Source organism: Opisthocomus hoazin, chromosome 16 (genome assembly GCF_030867145.1).
Source record: "Opisthocomus hoazin isolate bOpiHoa1 chromosome 16, bOpiHoa1.hap1, whole genome shotgun sequence".
Taxonomy (NCBI): domain Eukaryota; kingdom Metazoa; phylum Chordata; class Aves; order Opisthocomiformes; family Opisthocomidae; genus Opisthocomus; species Opisthocomus hoazin.
In genome coordinates, this window is record NC_134429.1 from 14546470 (window position 1) to 14571096 (window position 24627).

Genomic DNA, 24627 nt, shown 5'->3' on the forward strand with positions numbered 1-24627 from the left:
CCGTGAACCATCTGCAACTTGTCCATTGTGTTGTGCAGTTACCTAAGTGACAGGTAAAGCAGATACCTTCTGCACCCTAACTGGGATCAACACAACTCGCCTTCTGAACTTCTGTGACACATTTAGTGACTACATGATGATGCTTAAAATACCTGTATGAGACATGAGTACTCATGTGAGTAAACTTGAGAGGGTCTAACATTAGTAGCAATCAGTCAGGACAAGATACTCGGCCAAATCAAAATCGGCTTTTAAAAAGAAATGGTACCTAGATTTTTTTTTTTTAATTTCTTTATAAAGAAGTCCCACATAACACATTTTAAAGTATAAATCAGTTACCCCAGCTACAAAGCACCAAGACTAATTTTGCTGTCGTGAAACACGATCATACAGAAAAACTGCTCTCTCTCCCCTGGAAAAAAAATGGACTTAAAAAATTACTATGCGTTGGATTCAGGATTCCAGCCGGACACTGGTCCCAGAGCAAATGTGTTTCTTAAAGCCCTCAAAACACAACGCAAAAGCCTTATTCTTGGCTAGCGGAACTAACTCCAAAGGCTTGGGACTTCTGCAAGGCCAGTTACTCATAGTGGAGCAAAGCATCCCGAGCCGACTGTGCCAGTGGTCCCTGCTATCAGATGCAACTCATACACGGCCCTTGTATTGGCCTGACGAGTGCATATCTATACACAGACATGCACATACTTCAGCTTCTGTGTTCATATGGCTTCGGGATCGCACCCGGTAACACAGCCCGAAGTGCGAGACACCACGGAAGCTTTGATTTTCCTCAGGGTAACCCTCAGAGACACCGACCTGTCCTGCATGGAGGTGGCAAAGAAGTCTTGGGGCAGCAATCTGAGAGCAGCTTCACCCAACACAGATCGCTACCTCTCTGTGTAGCTCTAGCTTGGAGAGGGAGCAGTTCTCACAGGGGAAGACGGGCTTTAAAGGGAGCAAAAGGGCCGGTATCCAGGTAGGCCTGAACTTCAGTAAGGCACCAACGCGGCAGACAAGGCCCGAGATGGCAGATAAAGGTGGGCGGCAAGGATGGAGCAGCCATACCCATCTCAGGGCGGAGACGGACCTACCGCCACCCCCAGGAAGGGGCCGGGCGCTGGACAAGGGCCAGCCCGGCGCCCAACCGCCAGCCCTCGCCATCACCTCAGCCCAGCTCGCCTCCCCTCTCCGCTCCGCAAGCTTCGCGCCTGGCTACGCCGGTGGCGTAGGGAAACGTACAGCCGCAGGAGGGCCCAGAGCAGCCCGCCAAATGTACGCAGATTGCGTAGCGGCGGCGGGAAGAGCGGAGCGGGCCGGCCAGGAAGGGGCGGGCGGGCAGCAGCGGAAGGAGCGCGGCGGCGGCTCCGCTGTGAGGCTGGGCCGGCGGCAGGTCGGGGCCGGGCCGGGAGAGGTGGGGAGCGGGGCCGGGAACAGGGGGCTGCGGCTCCGCGGGCTGAGGGAGCGGGTGGGCCCCTCTGCTCGGGCCGTTCCCTGAGGGGAGGGCTGTGGCGGCGTACCGCCGGCGGCTGGCTGCCTCTCCTCAGGGCTTGTCAAAAGCGTTACTTTCTGATAAAAAAAAGGCCTGTATTCTAGCAGAAGGCGTTTCAAACACAAAGGAGGTGCGCTAAAGGTGAACGTCGCAGCCGTGGAGGTGCTGGTCCTCGCAGCTCTCCCAGCTGAGGTGTCTCCTTCATGTTTTTCTCTGCTGGTCGTGTCCCTCTCCACAGCTTTGCCCGTTTCTGCGCTGGCAGCGCGGCTGCTTCGCTGCTGCTCCCGGCATCGGGATCGGCCGAATCCAGCGCGCTCAGTTCTGCAGCTCCTTCAGCTTTTGGCTTTTCCATCTCCCCATCCCCTCAGTCTCTCATCTCTGTTTTACATTCAGCACGTGTTTCTGCGGCCGTCTGTATCATAGAATTATAGAATGGTTTGGGTTGGAAGGGACCTCAAAGCTCATCTGGTGCCAGCCCTCCTGCCATGAGCAGGGACATCTTCCACCAGCCCAGGTTGCTCAGAGCTCCATCCAACCTGGCCTTGAACCCTGCCAGGGAGGGGGCAGCCACAGCTTCTCTGGGCAACCTGTGCCAGGGCCTCACTGCCCTCATGGTGAAGAATTTCTTCCCAATATCTCATCTAAATCTGCCCTCTTAGTTCACAGCCGTTCCCCCTTGTCCTATCCCTACACACCCTTGTGAGAAGCCCCTCTCCATCCTTCCTGTCGGCCCCTTCAGGCACTGGCAGCTGCTCTAAGGTCACCCCGGAGCCTTCTCTTCTCCAGGCTGAACAGCCCCAACTCCCTCAGCCTGTCCTCGGAGGAGAGGTGCTCCAGCCCTCGGATCATCTTCGTGGCCTCCTCTGGACCCTCTCCAATACATCCATGTCCTTCTTATGCTGGGGGCTCCAGAGCTGGACGCAGGACTCCAGGTGGGGTCTGACAAGAGTGGAGTAAAGGAGCAGAATCCCCTCCCTCGCCCTGCTGGCCACGCTGCTCTTGATGCAGCCCAGGATACGGTTGGCTTTCTGGGCTGCCAGCGCACATTGCTGGCTCATGTTGAGCTTCTCATCCACCAGTACCCCCAAGTCCTTCTCCTCAGGGCTGCTCTCCAGCCACTCTCCGCCCAGCCTGTCCTTGTGCTTGGGATTGCCCCGACCCACGTGCAGGACCTTGTGCTTGGCCTTGTTGAACTTCATGCGGTTCACGCAGGCCCACCTCTCCAGCCTGCCCAGGTCCCTCTGGATGGCATCCCTTCCCTCCGTATCGCATTCACGTGTTTTTGTGGCAAGACACGATTTTATCTGGGACTGAATTAATTGTATTTCATGTTCGTACTCCATATCTATGGATTAAAAGCAAGGGTCGTGGTGCACCCAGCCACGTGTGTGGCTCTGGAGCCCTGCGAAAGTCCCCGAGAAAACTCATCAGCCCAAATGTTTCCGCAGTCATGGTGTTGTGTCCGATGCTTAACCGCAGTTCAGCCATGCTGTTGTCCACCGTGCATCGGTAAGGGACATGTTGGCCAGCCCCATCTTAATAATTATCTACAACTGCTTCTCTGAAGTTAATGAGATGCCTCATTAACTTTTGAAGGTCTTGGAGATTAACCTGTCAGTGGTTTGATCACTTCTGTCATGGTTTAGGATGAATGCTATGTCCGCATCTTTGTATTTCTTCCAGCCATAGGGAGCATGTGTGTAATGTGCACCTTTAGATCCACAAAACGGTTATCTTTCTGCTTTCCAAATATGATTGTGGGAGCCACTATGTTAAATACACCACCTCAAGAAAACAAAGGGCCTTGTGTGAAAAGCACTGGAAGTGATAAAAAATTTCAAGTGACAGTTCAGATTATGGCAATGCTATTGATTGCTGAATCACATTGTTCAAGACAGAGACGCGAGTTCCAGTGCCACAAGCTGTAAATAACTTTCTGGATATATTTCTAGCTCTCAATTCCCTCATCTTGGATTTAGTGGCAAAACTTCTTGGCCCAAGTTTTCTTTACTAAATCACAGGTTCCCATTTTTTTATGCTGCATGTGTGAAGACCCAAGCCTACATTTTCCTTCTTTTATGAAGAAATAGATGTCTATGCTGAGGGATGCACACCGAGCATACTGATCAGAGCATATTCAGAGGAAAGTCTTTCAGAAACTTTCTCTGGGTATCCTGGATGCTCAGCATTGTGAATTGTTTGTTGCATAATGGCAATAAAGTTGCATGCAAGAAGCCACTGTGGTGTCGCTCCATAATTGGTCACATCTTTTATGTTATTGGGAAACAAGGTTAAACAGTTGTATTGTTCCTGGGTTCTTTTTAGCTGCTTCACTTTTCCTATGAGCCTGTGCTAACAAGTCAATAAATAATCCTATAACAGTGGGGAAGGGGATTTTATTTGCAGTGCAGTCTCCAATAATAATCTAATAAATCTGTGTCCAGAGGTGAGCAGACATGCCAAGTAATTACAAAGTTATTGAAACTTTCGGCATTAGATTATTTCTGGGTAAACTGGTCCCTAAATCTAGATGGTTTGGGAAGACCAGAGCCTAGCGAGTGATGTGAAATGGATTTTGAGGGGCCAGATGAGGGTTTTAGAGCTCCTGAGATAATAAAATAATCTTGGGATTTGTAAGAAAGTACTGGAAAGCACGAGGGCACGTCTCGTGCCACCTTCACAGCTGCAATTCTGCAAGTGTAAATGCTGTTGAGGCTGGTACCGGAGCGGGCACGCCGGGGCCGGGATTGATCCCAGGCGCCTGCTCTCCCCAGGGAAGCGTAATCTGGCCCTTCCCTTCTCTGGTTGGTACGGAAATAACAGAGTTTATTTATTCCCCTGGACTTTGTGCTCCCATGTTGCTGGAATGTGATGTTTCCATGGAAACACACTGAGATGCCGCAGACCTGTGTGCTCAAGCCAGACAGCATCAGGAGATACATGTTGCGGGGGGCTGAGCTCTCCCAGGGAGAGAGGTGCGAGCTGCAATAGACACTGGCCCTTGAGCGATGAATTTTCCTTGCATTTATACATCAGCAGTTAAATAGTGCAAGCCTTGAGAAATACTGATTGCCTCGAATAAATGTCTAGGTGGGAAGGCAAGACAGATGCCTTTCTTGGAAGACCATGACAGACAGCACAATAATAAAATCTCTCTAAAGATAATAAAATCTCTCTAAAAAGAGCTGCTCCTGTGCTGTATTTCTTTCTTCTAGGACTCTAAAACTATCCCATAAATGGTGCCTGCATCCTCTGAGATTCAGTTATAGTGTCACGGGCTCCTAATTCCTATTTAGCCACTTTCTACAGGGTTCAGAAGAAAGGAAACATTTAAATAGTAGGTATATAATTAAATAGGTGGTTTGGGCCCCTTAGAAACCGATTGAATCTTGGTGAAGTCAGTAGAAATTTCAGGTGATGTAAGCGAGCTTTGGAGCAGATTGTTGCCCACATTAAACCGTGAAATGAGCTGTTGTGAAATGAGACAGTGTCACGTCTGCCTGATTTTGGTCATCTTGGTTAGCCACTTGTATCATCAGGGGAGCTCCTGGGGAGCAGTTACAAGCCGTTCAGTTGGAAGCATGGACGTCTGCACTCTGAAAAATAATAGTTTGGTCCAGCTCAAGGTCCGTGTGGCGCAGAGGTCTTCTGTTTAGGGAAAAAGCAGTGGCAGGTTGTATAGAGGAGAGAATGTTACAAGCAGAGCATAGCAATGTCCGTGGGACACATTAAAAGTCCTCCTCATCAGAGGCAGCAGCTGGACTCAACTTTCTTAATGCCATCAGCAAAATAAACAGAGGAGCAATTTGGGTTGAGGATGAGAGAGGCAAATTATTTCCCAGGCAGCTGTTGTGGTCCCTGTACCAGGTGCAGAGCTTTTATTTTACATGTTATTTTTGCAGTAAACATGTGAATCATCTGCCTGAATGGAGCCCAGTCTCTTTGCGTCTCGAAAGGGACTTCTCATTTTGTCTGCGTGAAGTATTGCCGGCTCATTTTGTGCAAAACTTTTGAGAACTGGTGAACAGAAAGTCTCCTGTTGTCTTCTTTGGTCACAGCACCATGTTGGGCGGGGTGTACACAAGCTGGACCTTAACAGACTTGACTTTATACCGACAGCAAGTGTGACTGGAAAAACAAAGGCAATTTGTCTCCTTGCTTCCTGGTTTCCAACGGTTTATTGGTTTTTCTTTTCTTCTGCTTTTTCCTCTTTGAACCTGCAGGTAAAAATGGCTGCAGAAGAGAAATGGGAAAGCTGGGCTTCAAAACAGCATAGTGGGCATGAACAGGGAGGTGAAAAAGAACCATGTGTGTTTCTGGGCCAGCGGCTGGGTGAACCAGGAAGATTTGCTTACGCGGCACTTTGTGGGATATCCCTGGCATGGCTGTTCCCCGAAAAAGAGCAAAGGTACTACCCGGGGTAGCAAGGGGCGAGCAAAGGAGGTGGCTTTTGGGTAGCAGCTCAGATGGAGCTGGTATCAGAGTCTGTGTGGGGTCTTCTGAGGAAGATCCTTTTGACCTTAGGTATTTTCTTAATTGTATTGACTTTCTCTTTTACACCTTTAAGACTTTTGTACTTCAGCACCAATTGCATCCTTAATAATGCAGACTTCAAAAGCCTGTATTGAAGAAAGGTCTAGCTTCATTCAGATTGCTTGTTTGTTTAGCCAGCTTGTGTAGCAACTCGACTTCTGCTGACTTCTTAAGATGCTTTGATTTTTGTGTGAACAACATCTGAGAGCAGAGACCCTCCAAGTTTACAAAAATAGCCAGTTACAGAGCCTGAACTGCTGCTGTTGCCTTACAGCTCCTTCAGGAATGAATTCATTGAGGACTTTGTGAAATGGCTGGACCTGCCCGCTGCTGTCTTACCCGCCATGACAGCATTTGCTAGTGGCTTAGGAGGTGAGGGCACAGAAGCTTTTGCCCAGATTTTGCTGAAGGATCCCATCTTGAAAGAAAATCCAGCTGTCATTACCCAGGTCAGTTCATTTGCTCCCCTTGCCCTTGTTTGCTTTTGCAGAAGAGATTTGTCATATGTGTCTGTTTGCAACTGAAGTTCTGTTTGTACAGTCAGGGCAGTAAAATCAATATTTCTAATATGCATATATTTCTGAGCAGCTGTGTGGGTGACTGGCAGTCTCTCTATCCATAAACAGCTCACAGAAGCGATGAACACGAGGCATGGTTACTGTCTGTTTAATTAATGGCTTGTGTCTTTGATGCTTTCACTCTGCAGAACAGAGAACGGTCAATCTTTTTACTTTGACTGTATTATTGCAGTGATTTTGTATTAATGCAGTGGTTTTGATTCATATATGCGTTCTACAGATTTTGGTGAAACACTGAACATGATACACCTGGTTTTAATTTGTTTAAAAGCCCCTTCACCATACCTGTAATACACAACACCTCTACATATATGCTCCAAATAGCACAATTTCTGGACTCTATTTTCCAGAGTCAGCTTTGGCTGGGAGGAAATAAGTTATTGTGACTTTATTTTCTTTCACTGAGAAAGTCTTAGTGAGACTGGGACTACTCTGTAATGTTCTGATGTAAAAGCTGATGTAGAGATAAAAGAGGCGAAGCATTTTGGTGGTGTTCGCCTTTGCTGCAGAGGCTCAGCTGGGGAAGATATCTCCTCATCCAGCCTCAGGTTATGCCATGCAGGGTGAAGAGCACGGTAGGCTGCTGCTGATGCCACGCGTAACGTGGCCAGTGTCACCTCGCACCCTGCGCTTATGCTGTACACAAGGAAACAGTGAGACATCCTGCGTGCCGAGAGTTCTCTGGTATTGAGTAATAGTTATCACACACTCACCTTTAGCAATGGCTCGACAAAAAAGCAAATGTGAGAACACGGCTGCATAAATAAAGATATGATAGGTGTGAACTTTCTTGGTTGTCATGACCAGCTCCCATTATCTCAGCCATCTTTCCATCTCCTAGTCAGTCTGTAAAAGGCCTCAGAGGATCTTCTCCAAACACCCAAATGTTACAATGCCCAAAGTCCTATAACAGTATAAGTACAGCGACAGAGAATCTTAAGCTTAATTAATAAGTTAGGACAGATCTTCTGAAATAAGAGTAGCTGTTTTGATGTTGCTTGCTCAAAATCAATAAATCCACGCTCGGTTCTTTCTGCATTTAGATGGCTTGGTATTTCCCAGGTTGTCTCCCTCATTCTCTCTACGTCAGGATGGATTTTCTCGATTTAGGCAAGTCCTCCTGCGTTGCTGCTGAATTTATTGAGGGTGAAATTTTGGTGAAATCTAGCTTGTGCTTGCTCCAAGCTTATGTTGCATGAAGCCTCCACGTGCTTTTACAAAAGTGGCTTTGGGTCCGTGGGAGTGCGTGGTATTTTGCTCTGAGCCAGAGAACTGAGGCAGTTACCACCTGGATTCAGGTGGAATATAGAAGCCGTAGATAACAATTCTTGGATCAGTTGAAAGCAGAGATCAGGTATAGCAATCAGTCTAATGCCACAACATCAGTACCTTACGCAGCCATGTGGATGGGCAAGGTGATTGGTTTTGCCAAAGGAAAGACAGAATTAAAGACTTTTGTAGAGCAAGGCAGCAAAGGCTTGCAAGGTGTCTTTGGGAAAGCATACTGGTGGGTGGGAAACTTCAGTGTATCAAGCTCAGATCAGCTTTTTCCTTCTCACCTGAAAATAAATAAGCTACGGGACAAAGCTTATTGAATTCTTGAAGTGTTGCTTTATGGTGCTCTTGTTTCTTTGTATTCAGCTGCTACTGATGCAACATTCACTGTTTATTTAGCAAGTATACACTGCAATTGCTCAGCGTGTTCAGCAGCAGGGTCCTGTTGGCACTAATGCCTACATTTTTGAATGCCTTCCATCTCAAAGGTGCTGAAGGGATGATACATGAGGTCAGGAGATTAGAGCTGAGCTCACCATTGAGTCAACAAAAATTTGGGGATTATGGATTTTTATCTTTGTTTGCATTTGTTGCAGATGACTAACACAGGCAAATGTTGGGTAACCAAATCCTTTAAGGACAGTAGTCATAACACAGTCTGTGAGTATGGTGTGAGAAGGCAGTGCAACAAAAACAGGTGAAGAAAGGATGATAGTTGAGAAAATGTTGGCAGTTCTTATTATGAATCAGTTTTTTTGCTCTGAACATACTGAGGATGCCCATTTTCCTGTGTTTTTCTCCACGTATCCACTGCGATGTGGATTGGATGCTCTCTGTTGTTGAGGAAATGGGTTTTGAACTTGTAGTAATTCATAAAAAGCTGGCAAAGACTCTGAATAAAGATCACTTCCCTTTCTTTGTGAGGTTTCTCAATCATATGGGTGGTAGTCTTGTGCTCAGAGTTCACAGGGAGATTCAAACACCAACTTCAAAATAAGAGTGAAATACAGTAACTGCTGCTTAGAGGAGGAAAACAAACTACTTGTGAACTAATCTAATCAATGCTGATTGGATTCCAGGTGACTGCACAGCAGTGCTTGCAAAGCCTAAACCAACTGGAAGTAGTTGAGTTTCGGTTCTTAGCGATCCTGTTGCAATTAAAAGCACTGTGATCAGACTGGACTTCAAAGTTTGGAGAATCAGGGCTCTAATCCAATAATGGCACAGATGCAATAAAAACAGTGATTCCAGTTTATTTCCTGATTACCTGTATCCATCCCTCACCTTTTGAAATGCACGTACGTAAGTGCTCAGATTTTTAAAAAAGGTTATTTGCTATTAGGTGCCACAGATGATACTGGGCATATTGTACAGGACTTGAGTCAACACCCACGGCCCCCTTTGCAACACACAGGGAGAATTTATTGCCTACAAATGGGCTCTGCACAAACCAGTAACCCTGTTCAAGAGGCTGCTTACATTAGTCCATGGAAAATGATGGCAACAAGGTCACAAGCTTCACCTTATTCTAGATTTCAGGCTCTTCGCTTGGTCAACTTTCTGCTTGGGACTCCCAGCACTGGACCTTCTGCTGGGCTTTGACACCTCTATGCCAACCCTTCCCCACAAAACTGTGGCCAGGGAGGAGGTGATGGTGCCCATGTATCGAATACCTGAGTAGTTATGGCACTGAGGCTTTGGGGAACCTGAGTTACATTCCTCCCTCTGCCTATAGGGATTAATGTCTTAATTATGGGGTTGTCTTAATTATGTTCCCACATCCCACCAGCCAGCCTGGGGAACAGTCTGCAGCGTGTGTGCACGCACAGAATACTAATCGTGTCCGGACCTACAAAGAAGCCTTTTTTTTCTGCAGTATGGTGATTAGGGGAACAGAGGAGACCTGATTCAGTGACTAACTTAAATTAAAAGGGTTATTCACACACTGGAGATAGCAAAGCAGGACCTTCCTTTTCTAGGGTGGGCACTCTGGCCATTGGGATGCAGGATGAAGGAGCAGTGATGAGTGCTTTGTGCAGAGCCCAGCCCAACAGATACCTTCTGGAAATCCTTATCCCATTAGGATTTGCAGGACAGGCAAGCAAAAGGCGGCTTCCCTGTGGATGGGAACAGCCATGCAGATATGCAGCAGCAGAGGTGTGTGTGTGAAAATATTAGGCAGCAGTGGAGCGAAGTTTTGGGGCTATACCTGGTGAAAAAGCACCCATAGGTGGGAGTTCAGCTGCCCTAATCCTTTGGTTTCCCTAGTCCTGTGCAAAAGCTCTCTTCTCCTTTATGAAATAGCAGACTCTTCTCATGTTGAAATGGTATTCAGAGTCCAGGCACTTACTTCTGCCTGGATAATATCTACAGTTTGCCCCTCTTCTAGTAGGAGTTGGTTAAGGATGACTTGTTCTCCGTTCTACACTTCTCATGCAGTAGGGAAAAGATTAGAGACATTTTTACAATACAAATTTCGCTTAGGAGCTTATGGGACTAATAATCATAAACTCTTTGGCAGCCTCTTACATCTCTGGCTGCAGGTTTTGTGTTCCCAAAGGGCTGAAGGATTCCCTGTAAAATTCAGCTGCGCTTTATTTGTATGTAGGAGAGGGAAGTAGCTAGACTGAGCTTGTGCTTAGTGTTGTAGCTACATAAAGAACTTAAAATTTGGCCAGTGACAATAAAAGAGGAGAACACAGTAGTAAAACCACTGGCCTCTTTTTACTTGGACTTGTCCATAGAAAACATCTGTTGGATTGATTGTTTTTTCCTATTTTTTCAGTGAAGAGCCAACACAGAAGTCAAGTCTCTCAGTCTTGACAGATGGCCATAAATTCTGAGTTTTCTATTTTTTAGCACTTAATCCAAAAGAACTTCATGCCAGTTCAGCTTTACCACCTAGAGCTGTGAATTCCCAGAATGCCAAAGGAAATAGAGGCCACTAGTCCATTAGAGTAGCGTTCAAACCTGCTACTCATGTTGAAAATAAGAGTGTATATGACTACATAGCGAGCAGCAGGCTTTCGAGTGGTAGGAGGATTAGAGCCCTGTTTCTCCAAACTTTGAAGTAAGATGTGATCACAGTGCTCTCAGTTGCAACGGGATCGCTAATAACCGAAAATATGGGATGCTTCAGCATATATCAAGCATTATCTACTTCTGTCCAGCTGTTTGTACCTGCATATAGGGAATTTTGGACTGGAAGCATCTGGCTTTTCTCTGTGCTGCCTTGCTGAATTGTAGCTTGCTGGCTTCCCATGCTTCTGAACCGACAGGCGGCAGTAATTAAATCATAGTGCGATGGGTTTTCATGCCTCCATTTTGATACCCCCAAGCATACATCATCAGTTTCAACTTTAATATTCTTTTTTTCTTTTTAGGACCTTCTATCCTTCTCTCTTAGAGATGGTAAGTTTGCCTAGCATTTGTTCTTTGTAAGAATAATGTAGATGAGCTTACATCTGATACTTTAAAATGCTCAAAAAGCTCAAGCTACCATCCTGTTTTATCTTAGCTTCCTTTATAGCAAAATTAGCACATGCCCTCCCTGCATCCACTACAGGAACAGCAACTATTACATTAGGAATGATTAATAATACCTGTTAAAAATTGAACAACTGATCACCTCCTTATGTTCACATGCCGTGCATTGGCATGCAAATATATGCGATGGTAGAAAAGTTCTGGAGTTAAATACCTCGAGTGGGGTGTTTTTTCTGAAGCATCTCCATGGGTGCAGGCAACCTCTTCCTTTAGGAAGGCAGTGAAACTGTTAAGAAAATCTCAGCCTAGCAAATTTTCTGCAGATTGCTTATTGCCTAAAAAGAAAAAAAAAAAAATCAGGGAATTAATTCCAGAGTATCTTGTGAAGCCTATTATAAATAAATGTGATTTTACTCGTATATTGTAGTACACATAAAACAATTTTCTGGTTTACAACCCATAACATGGATTAGTCTGATAAAATTAATGAAATAAAGACTGCCTACTGAACAAAATGTTCATTTCTAAAAGAAGCCTGTTGTATATCACTACTTGCGGTTTTTAAATCTCTGTGTTTTAACATGTTCTCACAGGAGAGAACTCACTGGTTGCTGATTAGCCTGTTTCACTGCAGAACAAAGTACCATTTTTGTTCTTGTTTTATTTTTAATGGAAAATTGACAAGTCAGTTATTGCAAAACTGCTTATTTTGCTAAGCTGGAATTTAAAAGAAATATATTTTCAGGCCTCACTGACTTACAGCCAAGCTAGCTAAGTAAAAAGCTAAGCTGTGTATTAGCAGACAGGAAGCAAGAAGGCTGCTCATTTAAACACCTGCTTGGACTTGCAAGATATGGCACGTATCGGAGATGAAGTGAAGATAAATACTATATTTATTTCTCAACCGAGCACACATCTTAAAAGTGGCGTCAGTCAAGCCTACCAAAGTAGTTTGGAATCTTGGTAATGATGGTAATAAATAAATAAACTTAACAGATTGCCAAATGCCATATTTGATCTACGTGCAGCGGGTATCAGAAGCATACTTTGTAGTTGGGTCTCGCTGGTATCTTCACCCACCCCTAGAGAAGCAATTGCATTTTTCGTCTCAGAGTGCACCAAGAACCCTTTACAAAAGACTACCATCAGGAAGCAGCAGGTGCTACTGAGAGAAACATATTAAAAAAGCAAGAGTTGGCTCAAATAATTTAAAATCTATTACATTTAAAACGTCTTTTCTTTAAAAACACCTGCCTGTAAGTCCAGGAGTAGTCATGACTCCTGTTATGTGTTGTCTGAGTGCACTGTCCACTCCCGCAGTTCCTGTGGTGAAGAATAAATGCAAACAATTGTCAGTGATGCTGCAAGGTGAGCCAGTGTGTAACTGTAAACTCCAGAGCCCCTCTTGTTGCCAACAAGATGAACTGAATAAAGGTTTGGTATGGAGGTGCATTTTTACAAGATACCATATCTTCCACTGGTGCATAGTTGAGGTGTACTGTGTCATGTTACCTATATATATATATGCATATATGTCCAGTTAGGACTGGTCTTGCTGCAGCGTTTCTCTGTTGAGAAGAAAGATGCAGCCTATCCAGAGCCGAAAGGCCTCTGTCACAGAGGATGGAGACCGAAGGGTTTCAGATCTGTTTTCCGCCATGGAGACAATTGCCTGGTGTAGTGACTCTTATTCACAGGATCAGGTTTGCAGGGAAGAAGGATTTTTCCATTTATCCTTCTCTAGATAACAGCAGCTGTCTTCCAGTACCTGGAAGACGAAGAGGGCCTGAGGGAAGGAGCTATGCTTGATGTGACATGGGCCAGTAGCGCAGCTGAGCATGCCACTCGCTGTTTAATCTGGTGCGATGCAGACTGACTGATTTCCTGGGCTTCCCTCTGTTTAAGGGTACTACGATGCTCGAGCGAGGGTGTTGATCTGCCACATCACCTGGCTGCTCAGAATCCCCTTGGAGGAGCTGGAAGTCCTGGAGGAATCTCTGCTTGAGAGCCTGAAGGAACAAAAAGAGGAAGAGTCAGAGTAAGAACGTTTGGGTTGACTACAGGATGAAAAAATACTGTTGGTTCTTGAAAGCTTAGCAGTAATTACTTGTGCCTAAGTGCAGTCTCTGATCATTCCCCCCATGGCTCTTAGCACGATAATTTATGGCTTGATTAGGGTTGCAGAGCTCTCGCAGCACTTTGGCTGCACTGAGGAGCAGGAAAGCTCAGCATTCTTAAAATTAGAGCTGAGACCCAACCTTGCAGGCTGGTAAGGGCTACTTCACACTGAACTCCCGCATCTCCTTGTTGCAGTTGCTTCTCCTAGACTGTAGATTTTGCTTAAATACTTCAGAAAGATCTTGTGTCTCTTATCTTGAGCCAGTATTCTTTAGATAGAACTGCCTCTTACAGAATGTAAATTTCCAGAGCAGATCCTCAGCTGCTGATTTTCTATGGACCTGTCCTTCTCTGTGCCTGTTAAAGAGACAGCTCACTCCTCTTGAAGGGAGATCTCCAAGGGCAACAGTCTGCATCTTGAGATACTTACAGACCTGACTCCTAATTCTGTGTTATAAGATCACCACTTCCCAGATGCGAAACAGCCAAAAAATTGGTACCTACAAGAAATGTAGTACTTGTATGTTCCATGTATCAGGCAGGAATTGTGCGAAGGTTTAGCAATATGTAAGGCAGTAAACATGTCCATAGTCGACTTTCAAGGGAACATTTAATATTTTTATCTGTCAGCTCAGCAAACAGGTTATGAGATTAACCTGAGTGCTAATAAAGGCTTTAATCAATGTCCCTGACACAGTACAGTTCAGACGTTACGTGGGGTCCAGCATGTGACAGGTATCTTTCAGTTATAGCTTTATATAAACTAAGCTTAACTTTATAGTGCACTGTGAAAAGGGAAAGTCAGAATAATTTCAAAGATCGTGGACTGCTAAACAGGACACCACTTAGCATGCAGGAGCAAGGGTTGGTATTCTTGGGGACTGTTCTGCTGTGGCTGTGGAAACAATCTGAATCCTGGGCCTTTAGCACAGCAAACCACCGAAGCCAAGGGCGCGGTGTCACTTGCAAAGATGATGCTCCAATACCTAATTCCATATCAACTGGCCTGTGGCTCCTGTAGCACAACCCCAAAAGATAGTAATGTGTCTGATAATGGCAAAAGCGACTGGAGAATTACGCTGCACACTTACGAACCTGGCTTTCAAACGTTGCAGCCAGCCCAGTGGGTTTTGTGCTTATCTGGTGTGGTGAAAACCATGGATTTCAGTCTTGTTCTTTGCCCAAGTTGCAGCCACAGAAATAAATACCTATTAGATAAAAGGGAAAAAAAAAATCTTTATAAAGACTGCAGTGTGAACACTCATTATTGCAGCACTAGAACTAGCACAAGGCTGAGATATATGGGGAATCGGTGACCCTTTGTTTTAAAGTTAGGAGACAGTGGGGAAAGGAAGCGGAACATAAACCTGTCACTGCTTTGACCTCACAGACTTCTGGGGCAGGGAATACACTGACATCTGCTTAGGATGCTTCCAGCTTTGACCATCCGCTGCAAGAGGTTTTGGAACAGTAACAACCGAACAGGGCTTTGGCAGCTTCTGCACAGGCGTTTTTTACTGATATTTGTTAACAGAAGGTTTTGCTCTCGCCTTTGCTGCTGTGGGTGTGTTGGCCTGTGGCCCAGAGTGTGCAAGGTTAAATGTACAGTATAGTCATCTATAGAACAATGCTCCAAACACTTAGATCCATTTTACTAGCACCAAACATGTCCTGACTTGCAGGTGTGAACCAATCTTTTGTACACGGTTCTGTAAGAAACTGGAAAACATGACACCAGTTGCTTGCTAATGTGTGCTCCTGGTGCTTTCCATCATTGGAAAATGACCTGTCATTCCACCTATAAAATCTCTCTGCACATAATTTGTGGTTCGGGCAAGAAGCTGCATATCCAAGATCACTGAGGGTAGAGAAGTACCAGAAGTGGCCGTTAATTACCACAGTGGATAAAAAGCCGTCTGGTAATCAAGTGATAATTGTAATGCAGCAGCTGTTAGGAAAGCAACTGTCAAAAGCGGTTGCTAGCAGCTACGGAAGGAAAGCAGTGACAGGTAAAAGTTCTCATGGCAGTAGTTTTACTTACTGCATCTTCAGGCAGGCTTTAGCTGCAAACTATCTTTCTGCCCACATAACTCAAATTGCTCATTATTGCACCCAAAGCCAGGCTAGCCATATTTCAGCTCTCTTGATGTCATTATTTTCAGCCCCAGACAACAGCACAGTGACTATAAAAGCTGACGAACCACTATATAGAACAGAAATTGCTGGATATTGCCAACTTAGGTATTAACAGCCAGACTGCAGCACTCATTTAAAGAACTCCAGGAGCAATGTTTTCCAAAGCCGTGCATCCAGATTGATGACCGCATGCACAAACTATGGCATATGCAAATAGTGGTGTGACCAGGGGCGGTAGAAAGTGAACGTGGTCACATGGAAATTGCTGAAGAGGTGCCATTGCAGGCTGCGCTGTTGTTCTCTGCAGACAGCTACGTTTGCTGCTGCAGAAGGTAACACGGGATGTTTTTGGGAGGATCTCTGTGGACACAAAGTCTCTGTGCCATGCAAGTCAGTCGGAGTTCTGCCACTGACTTCAGCGACGCAGGGATTTCACCCAGTGTGCTTCATTCTCCTCCTGTGGTGTTTTACAAAGCTGCGGATTGTTTGGGACTCATCTAAAACGGTCTTTATCAAAACTACAGTGCGCTTTGGGGGTTCCAGGAAGGATTAGGCAATTATGTGGATAATGAAAATCCACAATTAGGCTAGGATTAAGAGGGAGAATATCCAAGTTTGGAAGCAAGATAAATTCTCATGTTTCAAGGCCCAGATTAACCACTGCGTAAGCAGGCTAGAAGGAACCTTCCTCTGTAAAAATCTCACTCCAGTATCCTCTGTTTCTTGCACTGTCCTCTGAAGTGGGACATATGTAAGAGAGAAACCAAAGAAAGTGGAATGAAGCAAAAAGTAGTGCCTAATAAGTCATATTTGTTCCTTTTAGGCTTATTCACCTGTTTCTGATAAGCTTGTTAAAATGTAGCTTCAATGAACACAGTCAAATGAACTAATGACTGTGTTTAATACCTATTATATTATTATACTGTGATGTGCAATTAGAAAGCAGCTGAATGCTATTGTTGGAAAATAGCTTAATTCCATCTCTTTGTTCTGTTAGCATAAATTACCCCTATTCTTTTTTGTTTCAAACACTTTTTCCTGTTTCCACTTAGCTTTCTTGTGTTTTTTTAAGACACATAAGCAGTATATAGTTATTAAAATGCTTTTGACTTTTTGTTTCTTTTTTTACAAGCTTCAGCCCTATTAGGAAGGGTTTTCCAAGTAAGTAACATCTGTTGGCTTTTGTCAGCAATTAAACCGTTTCAATTTAAATCTGTGGGTTTATGTCCATGCTCATAAATCGGAGTGTGTTGTCACAGTCCACACCTGCATGTTACTTTTTACTGTTCCCGGTAGGGAAATTACAGTGAGGAGAATAAAAGCAGATTCTGATGCAGCACTGTTATATGTTAGGCTTTTCCGACAGCTTTTGTGCTTCTATTTCCCCCACAGAACTGCAGAAGTATCAAGAAAAAGGAAAGAAAGAAGAAAAAACCTCAAAAGATACCTGCTGATCGGTTTGGCAACCGTTGGGGGCGGAACGGTGATCGGTGAGGCTGCCCTAGGCGTTTTGGAGACCTGCTCCTGAACTGCACGTACAGCACTAGGCGCAGGGCGGGGGGTGTCTGAATGACACGTTCGGCAACAGAAGCCATCATACCTTTAGGACAAGCTGTAATATTAAAATGTTCGCTGCTTTTCTTTGCTAGGCTGGAAGTAGTATGTCACTTCAGATACCAAAAAAACCCACCCCAAACAAACACACAAACAAACAAACAAACAAAAACCCAAGAAAAGAAACCCCAAATCCAAGAAAAGTGTTTTCAGCCACGCAAAAATAAAACTGAAAGAATGAGCTGGGAAAGTTATTCCAGTGTAGCTTCACTGGCTGGGGGAAGTGTTAAACTGCGGTCGTCCCTCTTAAAAAATGTTTCCTCCTCTTTTGCTTTTGTGTTATAGGAGCATCAGATCTTCATCTCCGAATTCGGAACCGTGTGAGACTAAATCAGTGTTTCCTAAGCAAATAGGGCATAGCTTACCTCAGTCTACCTCACATTCTTCCTTTGACTTTTAAATTATTCTTTATTTTTACTGAAGTAGTCAAAGAATCTGAGCAGAGATTCAGGGCCTGGGTAAGGTCTCAGAAAGTCCCCTTAGTGTTGATGCAAAAAAGACCATCATTTCTACTCTTTCAGGAGCATTAGCAGTACTCACACAGCATAGGGAAACGACTGCCTGGTTTTTGTAAGTGGCAATAGTTTGGTGATACTACTTGTTGCATCTTCAGGCTTGACGGGGGGTCTTGCTGCCCCTCTGGTTGCTGCGGGAGCTGCCACTATCATTGGAAGTGCTGGAGCAGCTGCTTTAGGTTCGACTGCTGGAATTGCTGTCATGGCATCCCTTTTTGGAGCAGCTGGAGCTGGACTTACTGGTAAGAGAGTGACCGCACGTTTCTCAGCTACTGAGGGACAGGATCATGTCCGCAAATGCAGAGCCAATGACTCAACTCAGCTCTGCAGAGCAAGGGAAGCAACTTAAGGTGTAATCTTACAACTATGAAATTTTTATTTCAATGCTGATTAAGATTCTGTGTATCCCCTGATGACCAAGTAGGAAATTAATATTTGGTATGTGGCTTATGAAGGAAATGAAAGCTTGCTGCTTTGGATTAGAAAGATGCTGGCGTGGAGAGTGGCAGCTGTTAGAGCTGATGTCTGATCTGCAGCAAAAAAGCCTTCTGCTGGGATTCCCTTGGATCAGACAAGCTCAGAAGGGTCATGCTGGCTCCATACCAAGCTCCAAGTAATGCATGGAGTGGCTGAGGATTTTGGAAAGGAAAAAAGCCTTATCCAAATTACCCAAGTAGTTTCTTACGAACTTCTACTGTTAGCAAAGTCTGTCCTTGCTGTGCGATTTCTGAGACTTGTGATTTTGCCTTGCTGTGTGTAGGATACAAGATGAAGAAGCGTGTGGGAGCCATAGAAGAGTTTGAATTCCTCCCACTTACTGAAGGAAAGCAGCTTCATATCACCATAGCAATTACTGGATGGCTGTGCACTGGCAAATATGGTAAGAACAAGATGAGGAAACTGAGAGGAGCCTGGAGAGCCGTATCTCTGCTCCCCTCCAGGCAGTTTTTCTGCTCTCGCAGCACCAGGTCTTCCCCACACTTGCATGCCCTGTTGACTAAAAGAGATCAATTCTCAACATAAGACTTTGTAACCAAAGAGAGAGGGCAGTAAATTGGTAGTGATAGTAGGATTGGTAGTAGTCATAGCAGGGTTGTTTCTGTTAATAAATGCTTTTGAGTTCTGCTAGGAAAGGTCTGTTTGGGGTGGATGATTTCCAGCACTAGTACAAAGTGTCTCACCTATCTCTGAGACTTATGTTTATCCTCCAGCAATTAACAGAAAATAGTGTCTTTTTCTTTCTCGGTATCTGCCAGATAATGAGGTTTATTGGCAAGAAAGTTCTGTCAAGTAAATCGTGTTAAGCACAGCACTCGGGAGGTGAACTTACAGGCAACAACCTTGAAAAGTCTGCAGTGTTTTAGTTTCCAGTGTAGCTTGTCATATAACATATGTCAACTGTCTGCTGATGTGTTCAGCAACCTGACTGAACAGCTGCCAATTTATTCAGAAGCATCATGATTAACATTGGGTATCATTAACGCAGAAGGATGTCTCTGTCCTGTTGCTTGTTAGGTTGCAGCTTGCTGTCAGAGTAAGGTTATTTTCACTTCACAGTACTGCACTTTGGCTTTTCTCATTGTCTCTTTGCCAGGGGTTCAAATCCTTGGGGTTGGAGGGCTCCCAGGCACTGCTGCAAAGACAAGCGTGTCCCTTCAGGAACCTTTTTGTGTCTGTTTGCCCTTAAAAGAGAGTTACAAATGATACACATTCTTCTTCCATAACTAGCAATCTGCTATAATGTTTAAAAAAGCAAAACTAGAACTGTCATCCATTTCCCTCCTCACAGCTGTGTCTGTCTATTTACACACTTGCATGACTCCCTAAAACGCAGGGACTGACGACAGGAGTTTTACAGAATTCGCTGCTTTGGGATTTTTGAGCTCCCAGTAGCTGCCCAGCTGTATGTTCACAAAGCTGACGGGACATTGTGGTGCGGTCTAGCATGGGGCTCTCTCATGACACTTTGGTCAGCAGCTGCCTCGACCTGCCCTGCATGGTTTGGGGAAGGAACAGTGTGGGAAGGGGTTTAGTTAATTAAAATGAAAATTCTGCTCTGCCCTTCAGCATTCATCTGCCATTAATAGCGTTGCCGGGACCCTCCTGGCCACTTAGTACAAGCTACACTACAAACAGGAGAGAGCATGGCTTAAAAATTGTTATTTCAGCCAAAAATTAGACTTGCACAGTGGCAATTATCCATTATCTCTCAAACATCCTGGCACTGCTTTTGATTAGCACCTGGAGGGAAAAAATTAAACTGAAGTAGCTAACTAGGCTAGATGGCAAAGTAAAAATAATTGCAGTCTGGATCTGCAAATGTAGATTCCTTGTTTTCAGACAGGGCCATGACTGCAATCCTTTCCCACTTAACTGAAGTGCTGGGAAGATGCTCTGAGATAGATTTTGACAAGATCTTACATATTTTCCATGCTTCTGGTCCCACTGAACTCAGTCCGTGCAGCCGTTCAGCACTTTGTCTTTCTGAGGACAGGCCCTCCTTTGGTTTATATGAGAAGATGGAGCTGCAGGACTTGGCCTGATGTCTGATGACAGGAGGAACGTCCGTAATACTTCACGACTCTTTGCCAAGCCAGCTAAAGCTGCATGATTATTTACAAAGCCCAAATTTATTGTAAAACAGTGGAAATACGGAGTCTAAATCTCACAGTATTTTTAATTATAATTTCTCATATCACAGTACATTAGTATATTCCGGTGTCCTGCGAGTTCTTTCCTGATACTTTATTGAACTCATCTTGCCAGGAGTCAGCCGTTGTTGTGTTTGCTCTCAACATGAATTCCATCTTTGCAACCTTTCTCAGGGAGCTTCACAGCACCATGGAGCAGCATGTTGCGGTCGAGGGAGCAATATTGTCTGGCCTGGGAATCCAAGTATTTGATGGAGCTTGGCAACGCCTTAGATTCCCTGCTGAATGGTTTTGTGAACATGATGGCTCAAGAAGCCCTAAAATTCACTGTCTTGTCAGGTGAGAGCCTAAATCGTCTCCGATCTGCTTGAGTGGCTCTTGTGCGGTTTGACTGTTGGTGTCTGCTTGAAGGGGCTTTCCGAAACAGGGAAGATTTCTGAGAGGGCATCTCCCTTGGCACTATCGGCACCACCCTGCAGAAGTGGCCAGAGAACCTTCTCTGCCACAACTGTAAATTAGATCTGCTTTCCAGGATTGCTGTGCCTCTGTTCATTGACTCGTTCTTTAAAAATTACAGCTGGAAACACCTTCCTTCACGCGTGACTGTGTTTATTTCTCCATGTCATTACACTGGGTTTTACTGCTTTACATAAACCTTTCAAACATGCAGGTTACATTCATGTATAGCGTCTGTTTGCCTCCGTATCAGAACATCAGATCCTTTCTTATCTTTAGTCTAGCAAAACATTTGTCAGATCAGCTCTTGAGAAAGAAGAACTGGAAATGACAAAAGGTCCTAGGTTTAGCTTTTAACTGCAGTGAACTGTCTTGCTTTTGATGTTTCCTAAGAGCAGCCCAGATTTGTGACTGTGCCGTGCTGTTTGCTTTGTGTGTTGCAGGTATTGTAACGGCCTTGACTTGGCCAGCTTCGCTCTTGACTGTTGCCAGTGTCATTGACAACCCCTGGGGAGTGTGTCTCCACCGGTCTGCTGAAGTAGGCAAACACCTAGCACATATCCTGCTCAGTCGACAGCAGGTAATCGGCTAGAAATTATCCAGGAATCATGTCTGGAAGGGATATGGCCCACGGAGGTTAAGTTTTATAGTCATGCTAATTAACTATCAAGTGGTGTCTTTCCAGGGAGACAAAAATTAATAATAAACTGAAAAATGGAAAAATGCTGCATGAAGGTGACCAGCATGTATCTGGTTCATTGGGGAAAAACAGGAAGTCCCAAGGGGATTGGAGAATTCCTGCTAAGATTCGTTCCATTTAACCTAAAGCTTTTCTAAAGGAAGAACAAGAGATCCAGGTCACAAATGACAAGTGGCTTGACCATGTCACAAAACAGCCAGGCCAGCTCCCCTAGTGGAAATCTGAGAGCGGAAAGTAAAGATAGGCGAAAAGGAAAACAGAATACTGAGTGTTAAAAATATTCACTGATAATGAAGAGGCACTAGCAAAGCAACGTAAGAGGCAGACTGCGCAGCAGGAGAGGCACTGGGAGCCATGTTTGTGCCTACAGAGAGGTGGAATGAGCTGGTACCCGAAAGAAGTGACAGAAGTTATTAAACCTCCCTTGCAAAGGCTTGCAAAAGACATTTCTGCCCCCTAAAAGCCTGACATTGTTTGCTGGGCTGTCACTGGCATGGAGGGAGGCTGCTTTCTGCTGGCCACGTGTTCGTCTCACAGGCACAGTACTCCGGTATCTGTTACAGAGGAGCCCTATGGGAGCCCTGGCCCCAGAGCTGCGAGTCACAAATAACAGTGATGTCAAACAGCAGAGTAGAAACAAACTTGAATTCTCATTAAAAATACAATCCCAGGAAAGGCAATAAACTTTTATTTCATACAAGCCCTTTGTTTTGCTTGGAGGCATTTGTTACTGCCTTTTAAGCATTTGCTATTGTGAAGACAAACATTCCAATGTGCTGGAGTGTCTAAAACTAGTTAGCGTGATGTCTAGGGAATCCGTCGCACACCTGCTCCCTGGTTAATACAAAGACCATTTTTCGTCGTTGTTGAGATGAGGTTCCCTTTGATCTTACAGAAAATCTTATTAGGCTATTCAAAAGAAAAGCTTACCCCACGTCACTTTTTATAACAGCCACAGAGTGCTGCTGTCGTTCAGTCTTCAATCTAGAAGCGGTCAATATTTTTATACCACAGCTGCTTCTTCTGTTTCTTGAAACGTTTCTAGGAAAATTTTGCTCCTTGAATTAGGTTTTCATTTGGAAATTTCAAAACAATAATAGCATCTGTTTTGTTTCTCTTTGAAACATCTGCTTTATTGGACCTTCTGATCATCAGATTCTTTCAACTGATCTCCCGAATATCAAAAAACAGAAAATACTCGGATATGCAGAATTCTCAATATTGAACTGTGCATAACTTTGAGGATACAAAATACCTTTGAAATCAACCAAATTTCTCAATTGTTTAAAAGACCATGCACAAGCATAAGTGCTTTGTGTGTCAGGGTCTCGGGGGTCCTGCAGCCAGTCTCTCTTTCTAGGTCTAGGACAGTATTTGATGGCACTTTCTCCTTTCCTTCTCCCTTAGGGCAAGCGACCTGTCACACTGATTGGCTTCAGTCTGGGTGCAAGAGTCATTTACTTCTGCCTGCAGGAAATGGCTCAAGAAAAAGGTAAAATTCGCCTTCTAACCTTTTTCTCCTTTATTTTCCTTACTGCTAGTAGAGAAGTTTTTCTTCCAAGAGGAAGAGTTCTTCTGGAACAGAGCTTGGGTCCTCTAGGGTAGGACAGAAACCTAAAAAATGGCTTTGAAATGGCAGTTGGAGCCAAATTCTTCTGTTACCTTCATCAGTTCAGTGGATTAAATCCGCTGTCTTCACTCGAGGTGCTCCACTGTGTCAGTCTGGTCTCCAGTCTGTAAACAACAACCTGACATTTTGTGACATTCGACTGCTAGATCAGTCTGTGAGCTGCCCACGCGCCACTGTGATCTTGGCAGAGGATGCTTTGCCTTTATTGGGAGCTCTCTGTAGCTATTGTATCTGATTCCCTGAGTCCTCCCTTCCATTTAAGTCACTGAAATGCCACTGTCATCTGCTATTTTCATGGTAATTTTTCCCCAAAGTCAAGTATAAAACAATCTGTCAATTTATTACCCGTTGTGGTTCTGTTTATTAATAGATTCTATTTTTAATTTAGAAAAAGAATAAAATCATTATGATCAGTTGATGAAAATTGCATCTTGGAGTTGAGTCAGCAGTGAGTGTGTGCATGCAGCCTGCCTTCCCCCCTACGTAGCTAATTTAATTCATTAACCATTTAGCCTCACAAAGAGTCACTAACAAATGAGGAGCTTTATAAAGGAAAATGTTCAATAAAGTCCAAGAAGGTGGGAACAGAGTCAAGTGAGGACGGAGGAGGTCAGCAATTTTTCTGTTGACAGTTCTGTGCCAGAACTTCACTTCTAGTTTAAGACGGAAGTTCTCAAATATAGGAATTCTGTTCTCAAAATAAATCTAATCAAATCCAGAATGATCTTAATGGAGTTATACTGAAACCAGAACCCAGATCCTAACCTGGCCCTAGATCTACTTTTCTTGTGTCCTAAGAATGCCAGGGGCTGAGATACTTTCAGGCTTTTATTCAAAGGTCTGCAGTATCTCGCTGGAACAACATGGGACCGTAGCTCAGTAATACGTGAAAGGAAATCCTTAGGGGTCTTTAAGGTTGGCTGCCACTCTAAAGAAATCTAAGCATCGTAATTATGTATCGCAGCAGCTCCCCACTGTACACTAATTTTTCAGTTCCTTAATTGAATTATGAAAGCTGAGCTGTTTGCGAGATGAAAAGCAGCATGTTTAGCGCAGATTGCCAAGGCATTCTTCACATGCACATTCCAGCACAAGCCACAGAAGGAATGGAGCCGGGACCTGGGACATCTGAGACTGATTGGGGTTTGGACTTGGATGTCTTGAACAAAAGAAATACAAGGCCTAGTCATGCAGGCCTTTTGTGTGCAGATGGCAGCGGCATTTCTGAGGACAAATAGCTAATCATGGATTATCCAGTGAAACACCATGGCAGAAACTCAAATTCTGTTAAAAGAAAATACTCTTCTGCAAAGCAATTAAATAACCTTTGGGGTAGTTCATCACAAATGACTTCGGAAGCCAGAGCTTAGCAGGTTTCCAGAAAATGACATTATAGCAGAAGATGTAGTAATGACCCATCAGAGACAAGTTTCTACATGGGGAGAT

At 44.5% G+C, this 24627-nt stretch overlaps 1 protein-coding gene across 2 annotated transcripts in view; it reads left to right on the forward strand.

Annotated features, from left to right (window-relative positions):
* The first annotated feature begins 1169 nt into the window (after positions 1-1169).
* Positions 1170-24627, forward strand: part of TMCO4 (transmembrane and coiled-coil domains 4) — a 40954-nt gene continuing 17496 nt past the window's right edge. The window contains exons 1-11 of one of the 2 annotated variants that reach the window (XM_075437373.1): positions 1170-1272; positions 5713-5897; positions 6297-6471; positions 11259-11286; positions 13267-13399; positions 17008-17105; positions 17843-17986; positions 18505-18624; positions 20570-20734; positions 21295-21431; positions 22959-23043. In XM_075437373.1, coding sequence (XP_075293488.1) covers positions 5719-5897; positions 6297-6471; positions 11259-11286; positions 13267-13399; positions 17008-17105; positions 17843-17986; positions 18505-18624; positions 20570-20734; positions 21295-21431; positions 22959-23043 — 1264 coding nt within the window. In that variant the 5' untranslated portion in view covers positions 1170-1272; positions 5713-5718. Of the gene's footprint in view, positions 1391-5712; positions 5898-6296; positions 6472-11258; positions 11287-13266; positions 13400-17007; positions 17106-17842; positions 17987-18504; positions 18625-20569; positions 20735-21294; positions 21432-22958; positions 23044-24627 lie in introns of both variants that reach the window. The other variant, XM_075437372.1, reaches the window with a different exon arrangement.